The sequence below is a fragment of the Physeter macrocephalus genome, chromosome 21, assembly GCF_002837175.3.
Source record: "Physeter macrocephalus isolate SW-GA chromosome 21, ASM283717v5, whole genome shotgun sequence".
Lineage (NCBI taxonomy): Eukaryota > Metazoa > Chordata > Mammalia > Artiodactyla > Physeteridae > Physeter > Physeter macrocephalus.
Window position 1 is genome coordinate 36,933,311 of NC_041234.1, and position 8,042 is coordinate 36,941,352.

Consider the following 8,042-nt stretch of genomic DNA (forward strand, 5'->3'; position numbering starts at 1 on the left):
GCGGCGGCGGCGGCGGCGGCGGCCCAGAGACCTGAGCGGCGAGACCTCGGCCCGCGGCCTACTCGGAGCCCTCTCTCCACCGGAGGACCAGGGATCCGCAGTCTTCAACACAGAGGTACCGTGCTCCGCGCTCCCCGCCCAGCCCGGCCCAGCCTGCTGCGGCGGTGCCTCCTTCCTTCCTTCTTCCCTCGCTCTCTCTCTCGCCCGCCCGCCCGCCCGCGCCTTCCCTGTCTGCCTGCGTCACTGCGGCCGCCATGGCTGAGAACGGCGAGAGCAGCGGCCCCCCGCGCCCCTCCCGCGGCTCTGCTGCGGCCCAAGGCCCTGCCTCTGCCCCGGCGGAGCCCAAAATTATCAAAGTCACTGTGAAGACCCCCAAAGAGAAAGAGGAGTTCGCAGTGCCCGAGAACAGCTCAGTCCAGCAGTTTAAGGAAGCGATTTCAAAACGCTTCAAATCCCAAACGGATCAGCTAGTGCTGATTTTTGCCGGAAAAATCTTAAAAGATCAAGATACCTTGATTCAGCATGGCATCCATGATGGACTGACTGTGCATCTTGTCATCAAAAGCCAGAACCGACCTCAGGGCCAGTCCACCCAGCCTAGTAATGCCGCGGGAACTAATACTACCACCGCGTCGACTCCCAGGAGTAACTCCACACCTATTTCCACAAATAGCAACCCGTTTGGGTTGGGGAGCCTGGGAGGACTTGCAGGCCTTAGCAGCCTGGGCTTGAGCTCGACCAACTTCTCTGAGCTCCAGAACCAGATGCAGCAGCAGCTCCTGTCCAGCCCTGAGATGATGATCCAAATCATGGAAAATCCCTTTGTTCAGAGCATGCTTTCGAATCCTGATCTGATGAGGCAGCTCATTATGGCCAATCCACAGATGCAACAATTGATTCAGAGAAACCCAGAAATCAGTCACCTGCTCAACAACCCAGATATAATGAGGCAGACCCTCGAAATCGCCAGGAATCCAGCTATGATGCAAGAAATGATGAGAAATCAAGACCTGGCTCTCAGCAATCTTGAAAGCATCCCAGGTGGCTACAATGCTTTACGGCGCATGTACACTGACATTCAAGAACCCATGCTGAATGCCGCACAAGAGCAGTTTGGGGGTAATCCGTTTGCCTCGGTGGGGAGCAGTTCCTCCTCTGGGGAAGGTACACAGCCTTCCCGCACAGAAAATCGCGATCCACTACCCAATCCGTGGGCGCCACCACCGGCTACCCAGAGTTCTGCGACCACCAGCACAACAACGAGCAGTGGCAGTGGATCTGGCACTAGCTCTAGCAGTGCTACGGGGAACACAGTGGCTGCAGCTAATTATGTCGCCAGCATCTTCAGCACCCCAGGAATGCAGAGCTTGCTGCAACAGATAACTGAAAACCCCCAGCTGATCCAGAATATGCTGTCTGCACCCTATATGAGAAGCATGATGCAGTCGTTGACCCAGAATCCAGATTTGGCTGCACAGATGATGCTGAATAGCCCTGTGTTTACTGCAAATCCTCAGCTGCAGGAGCAGATGCGTCCACAGCTCCCTGCTTTCCTGCAGCAGATGCAAAATCCAGACACACTCTCAGCCATGTCAAACCCAAGAGCAATGCAGGCTTTAATGCAGATCCAGCAGGGGCTACAGACATTAGCCACTGAAGCACCTGGCCTCATTCCAAGCTTCACTCCAGGTGTGGGGGTGGGGGTGCTGGGAACGGCTATAGGCCCTGTAGGCCCAGTCACACCCATAGGCCCCATTGGCCCCATAGTCCCGTTTACTCCCATAGGCCCCATTGGACCCATAGGACCCACTGGCCCTGCAGGTCCCCCTGGCTCCACTGGCTCAGGCGCCCCCCCTGGGCCCCCTGTATCTAGCTCTGCACCCAGTGAAACTACGAGCCCAACATCGGAATCTGGACCCAACCAGCAGTTCATTCAGCAAATGGTGCAGGCTCTGGCTGGAGCAAATCCTCCGCAGCTGCCGAATCCAGAAGTCAGATTTCAACAACAACTGGAACAGCTCAACGCAATGGGGTTCTTAAACCGGGAAGCAAACTTGCAGGCTCTAATAGCAACAGGAGGCGACATCAATGCAGCCATTGAGAGGCTGCTGGGTTCCCAGCCATCATAATTACATTTCTGTACCTTGAAAAAATGTATCTTATTTTTGATAATGGCTCTTAAATCTTTAAACACACATAATTGTACTTTACTTTCACTTTGATTCTTTTAAATCCGTCTAGTTATAAATTTAATATGCATTTTAAGGTGGAGTCCTTTCCTCCCTCTTTGTTTCCTCCCTCCCTCCCTCCCTCCCTCCCCCCCACTCCCTCTCCCACTCCCTCCCTCCCTCTCTCCCTCCCTCCCTTCCTTCCTTCCTTCCTTCCTTCCTTCTCTGTTTTGAATGGTGGGAATCAATGCCATTTCACTCAAAGGTGTTGCATGCAAACACTTCTGCTTTTATTGTGATTTTTGGAAACAGGTATCAACCTTTACAGTTGGGTGAACAAGTTTTGTCCTACAGATGTCCAATTTATTTGCATTTTAAACATTATCCTATGATAGTAATTAAATATAGAATGAAAATATTAAAAACATAAGTTAATTGAAGCTCTCTAATTTGTGGTACAGTATTGCTTATTGTGACTTTGGCATGTATTTTTGCTAGCAAAATGCTGTAAGATTTATACTATTTGATCTTTTTTGCTATATTTATACACAGTACAGTAAGCACAATTGGAACTGTACATCTAGAAATATTACAACAGAATCTCTGAGCAGAATATGTATAACCAAAATGAGAAAGATATAAGAAATATTTCTGGAACTCGGTATATCTCACAATTTTGTAGAATCTTACAGCATCTTTGATAAACTTCTCAGTGGAAATGTTGGCTAGGCAAGTTCAGTTAAAATATAGTAGAAATGTTTATCCTGGTATCTCTACGTATACATTTAATTGTACAGAAAACTTACAGTGTGACATTGTGTCAACATTTGCAAATTGATTGTATATGATCTTAATCTTAGTGCAGCCTGAAGGATCAGTATAGTAATGCCAGGAAAGTGCTTTTTTAAAGACTTCCTTCTCAGCTTCTACCGTAAAGAGACCCTAATACGCATTTTGATTTGTAATTGGAAATGTAACTTTCACTGAAAATGTCATGTGACGTTTGCATTACTTTTAACTGCTGTGTATAAAGGAAACTGTATCTTTTGACTCTATCAGTTATTTCTCTTGTGCACAGGGAAAAATGCATTAAAAATGACTAAAAAAATAAAAAAATTAAAAATGGATAAATCTTTTCCTTTTTGCCTTCTGGCCCTAGGATCATGTTTAGAAGGATTGCCAACCCCAAGATTATATAAATCTTATCCTGTATTTCTCTAATTTTGATGGTTTTGTTTTTGAAAAAAAGTTCCCTTGCCCTGTCTGGAATTATTTTGATGTATAGATTTAGGTATTCTAACTTTTTTTTTCCCCCAAAGGGTAGACAGTTGTTACCCGGTATTTATCTCATTGTCCTCATCCTCCCCTCCATTTGAAATGTCATACATATATATAAACTTTATTCCGTGTTTGAATTCTCTTTAGTACCACTGAACATTGTAGCCCCAGTACACCAGCCTGTAGTTATTGACTACCAGATGAACTTTACAATTATTAGATTTCCCTCCCCCTCAAAAAAAATAAATTGGGAATTTGATTAGGATTGTCTTAAATTGATACAATAGTGAGAAGTACAGAATTACAGTGCTCTCCAGAAACATGATATATTGCCTCATTTTTAAATAGCTTTTACATCCTTCAAGAGAGTTTTATTTATTTAAGCCCCATATAATTTGTAATAAATGTATTCCTGGGTAATACAGATATATGGGAAACAATACTGCAACTGGGAGCTCTTATTCAGTGTGTTACCTATGTGGTCATTTTTGCTGTATAGGGGAAGAATGTATTTTCATAGATTAATTTTAAGTTGGCAGTTTACTGGAATCTATTAAATTCAGAGACATTCAGTTGATCCTTTTGAGTTTTTCCTGGTAAGAAGTCATATCAATGATAAGTTATGATGATAGGTTATTTTCAAAATTTATAACATAGGTTCTGATGGCATGGGTTAAACAATTCCAGAATAGTGCTAAAGAAGAAAAGTGGCAGTGACATTCTTGTCTTGTTTCTCATTTTAACCAGACTATGTTTGCTGCAGCAATTCTATATTGCATTTTTGAAAAACCATTCCTCTGGGAGATGGTCAAATAAGTTTGCAAAATGCTGTATACTGTAGCCCCTCTTGGAGAGTCATTAGGCAGTAAATTTTGACTAGTATTATTTTTTTTTAAGGAGTATGTTCTTTAAAAGAGTAAAAACTATTTAATCTTATCTAACTCAGCATTTCCTAAACTTATTTGAGTAAAGAACAACTTTTTTCCCGTTTAAACACCCTAATAACATTTAGCATATCAATGTTCCTCAGAACATCAAGTTAGGAAATGGTGATTTATTATTTCACTGCTGTATGGTGCTGAGTGTTTACGATAATTACAATAGCAAAGTCTGCCATGATAAATTTAAGAATTTTTATGACATGAAAGATTTTATACGAAAATCAATATAAAAATAAGCCAGTAACATAGAAGATAGCAAGAAATCAATAGCTATAGGAAAAACTGGATGTTTTCTGAGGCCTGGCTCAGACAATTTAACAGGTACATTTCTTTCAGGCATTCAAGGAACAGAGAATCCCTTAATTACCCTTGCCAAATGTTTCTCTACCTTTTAATATGTTTTGTTTTCTCCCTGAAAAGGTCCAAGTCTTTAATTTATTAATTCTATTTTTTGGTTGTATTTTTGCTTTCCAGTTAATTAATTTTTGTTTATAACTTTATTTACCCTTTTTAAAAATTTTTAAAACTGTTCATCTCTTACATGATATAATTTCCTCTTATTATCTTGCAAGTTCTTTTCATAGGCTCTGTTTTTGTTTTGGGTTTTATCTACTGTTAATTCACAATTTATCCATTTATTCATCGTTGAATAGGAAGGGCATATCCTAACCTGCTATCTCTCTCCCTCCAATAAGAGTGGGGTAATTCTTTTATGCTTTCACTGTTTACTTGGTTGTCATCCCCTCTCTAAGCTTACACTAGATGGCTAGATGGTGTAAGTTTATATTACTGGCTCTGTGAGCCAGCAGGATGAGGTAGTGGGGAGGGAGCTAGGGCCAGGGTCAATCCCAGCAGGAGATGTTCACCTCAGGTTGGCTTTCTTCATTTTCTCTTTTGGCCTCTACTTCAGGTATGTGATATCATATATACTCGCCACTTGTGTGTGGCCAGTGTATGGGGGGGTTGGATATAAAACATTGAAATAAGTCCTGCTGGTTTATTAATGAGGACTAATAACAGGTTGAGACCATCATGTTTATTGAGACCATGGTCAGAGACGCTGAGCTTGCCTTCTGAGAAGGGGCAGCCTGCTCCAAAGTCTGTTGATGTGCAATGTCAAAATAGCAACAAATGGAGTAATTCCTGTCAGGGCCTAGCCCAGGGATTTGGGTTAAGGTATCAGGAGAACCCTTTGGCCTGTGTTTCATGTTCACAAAACTCAAATTCAGAATTTTAACATTATTCTCAAATGAATTGATTACTCCAGCCATACAGCTAGACTGAGCTGATTGAAAATGTTCATAATACAGCTTAATTTAGTAAATGTAAACTTTTAAAACTATGTGGCAATTTTGATATTTCCAATTTGTATTATTTTATTAAAAAATGTATTGGGAGGCTTAGATGAAGAATGTTACTCAGGCTTACCTCAATTTATGAGAGGTTCTCATCCCAGTCTTTTTCACTGCCTGCTCCCACCTTCAGTCCTTGTTCCTTTAAGCTAGGTGGTATTAGTGCTTTTCTGCCAGGATTTTCTTGATTTGTCAATATATCACAGAACTTCAGATTGGTGATATCTTTCAATATGGCCCCATCAGCATCATGTCGTACAGAATCCTTGACAATTCTAATGCCCTCATTGTTTGTACAGGTTTTGCTCAATTTTTGTTTCCCTGTGGTCATTTCTATTGATTTGTGGGAGGAAGGGCAAAAATTGGGGACCCTTTCCCATGCTACCATCTTCCCAGAAGTCTGTTAGGAAACTTAGGGGACAAACAATTTTCTAAAACTAGAAAAAAATGATTTGGATTATGATTTCAGATATCAGACTGAAGCCACCCAAAGAGCAACTTCATCAGGTGGTATACATTCTTACCAAGGCTTTGGACATTTTGATAATGGGTAAGCACCATTGGCAAAAGCTATTCTAAACTAGCAAACTCCAAAGGTTGGGTAAGCCACTCTCAAATAAGGAACTGTTTGTCCTGACATACATAGGCAACATTATTCATCAAATGGGTATGTATTGAAGCATATAGCTAGCTAGCTTCAGCTGTACTGAGGTATCTAAACACAGGTTTGGGTTCCCTAAGTACTATCAAAATTCAACTTCAGAACTTCTTAGCCCAATGTGTAGATTAGCAAATTTAAGGTAATTTCAGGAAAGATGCTTTAATTTATTATTAAAAGAATAGTTGATGAGCATGAAAGAAAAAAAAGACATGATTACTCAGCTCTAGCTTGGATTTCACAATATTGTTTCTGTTAGATTGGGATGATCATAATAGCTAATGTATTCATGGTTATGTTCAATTTTCATAGCAGCCCTATAAGGTAGTACTACTATTATCTTCCTACTAATATCTACTACTATTATCTAGTTTACAGATAAGGAAATAAACTAACAGATTAATATTCTGGGGTCACACTGCTATTAAGTGGCAGAGTCAAAATTTGAACCCAATTCTGAGATTCCAGAGTGTGTGCTTAACCAGTTCACTCTTCTGCTTCCCCCTGAATCTATTAAACTATACTGGTCTATATTTAATAGAGATTTTATAATAAATTATGTACTAACTTGCCTCCTCGGTGTTGTTGTGGAGATACATTAGCTGTTGTTAAATGAATGCATCTCTGCTGCTGTTCACTCTGGTGCAGCTCCCATAAAAATGCATATGTGAGAATCAGCTTTGTCATAGTCATAATCAAAACTGCAGTTTGGTGGTTTGGCTTTCTGACTTTTGAGTTATGGCTAATATTTGAAACTGTCCTTCAGTACATCTGTCCACAGTGTCCTAATACATACGGTATGCCTCCAAGTTGGCAATCACATGGGCCACTTGTGCTTCAGCTGCTCTGGAGGATGCCTGCATTTTGTTGAGCTGCCTGCCAGAGACCTCAGAAGGCAATAAACATTGTGTACCTCACCATGGTATTTGGCAGTTTCTCAAAATGCCCTTAATAAAAATGGAGTAACATGAGCTAGATAATAATAGGCCAGTAGATGGGTTAGTAAGTTGAATTGACAGTGTCAAATGATGTGTCAATATAAACAAGCGGTTTCTAACCTCAGTTCTGTCTCATTGAAGTTATTTTTCAATAACTAGTATGAAAATATAAAATAGCTTGCCCGTCCCATGGCAAATAGTATAGCATTAGAAGGCAGAATAAATGCACTGGATGTCACTAACAAGATCCAAAAGTCCTTAGTAGATCGAAGAAAAACTATAGCCAAATCTAGCAGGATTATATTGAATAGGATAAAATGTAAAGTCTTGTATCAAAAATTCAGTTACTAAAGGAAAGGGGTTATGTGGCTTAAAAATAGCATTTGTGAGAAAGACTCAGTGATTTTAATTTACTATAAGTTTAACATGAGCCCACCATGTGAGATTATAGTGCACACAGGTGTAATAAAGTCTTAGGCTCCATTAATAGAGGCATGGTGTTCAGCACAGAGAAGTCCTTCATAATGTTTTTTTCTGTACTTGATCATTTATGTTAGGAGATTTGGATCATTTCAGAACACCACAATTAAGATGGACACAGACAACTGGAAAGTGACCAAGATGGTAACTCATTTACAAATAGACACAGAACAGTTATTAAAAGGATCACGAATGTTTTAGTCTAAAGACTGGGGGTTGTGGATATA

At 40.8% G+C, this 8,042-nt stretch overlaps 1 protein-coding gene across 1 annotated transcript; it reads left to right on the forward strand.

Annotated features, from left to right (window-relative positions):
* Positions 1-6: 6 nt before the first annotated feature.
* Positions 7-3,328, forward strand: UBQLN2 (ubiquilin 2). Its single transcript, XM_024117402.3, has one exon. It carries the CDS (start codon positions 255-257, stop codon positions 2,127-2,129), a length of 1,875 nt encoding a protein of 624 aa, XP_023973170.1. The 5' UTR covers positions 7-254; the 3' UTR covers positions 2,130-3,328.
* Positions 3,329-8,042: the final 4,714 nt, after the last annotated feature.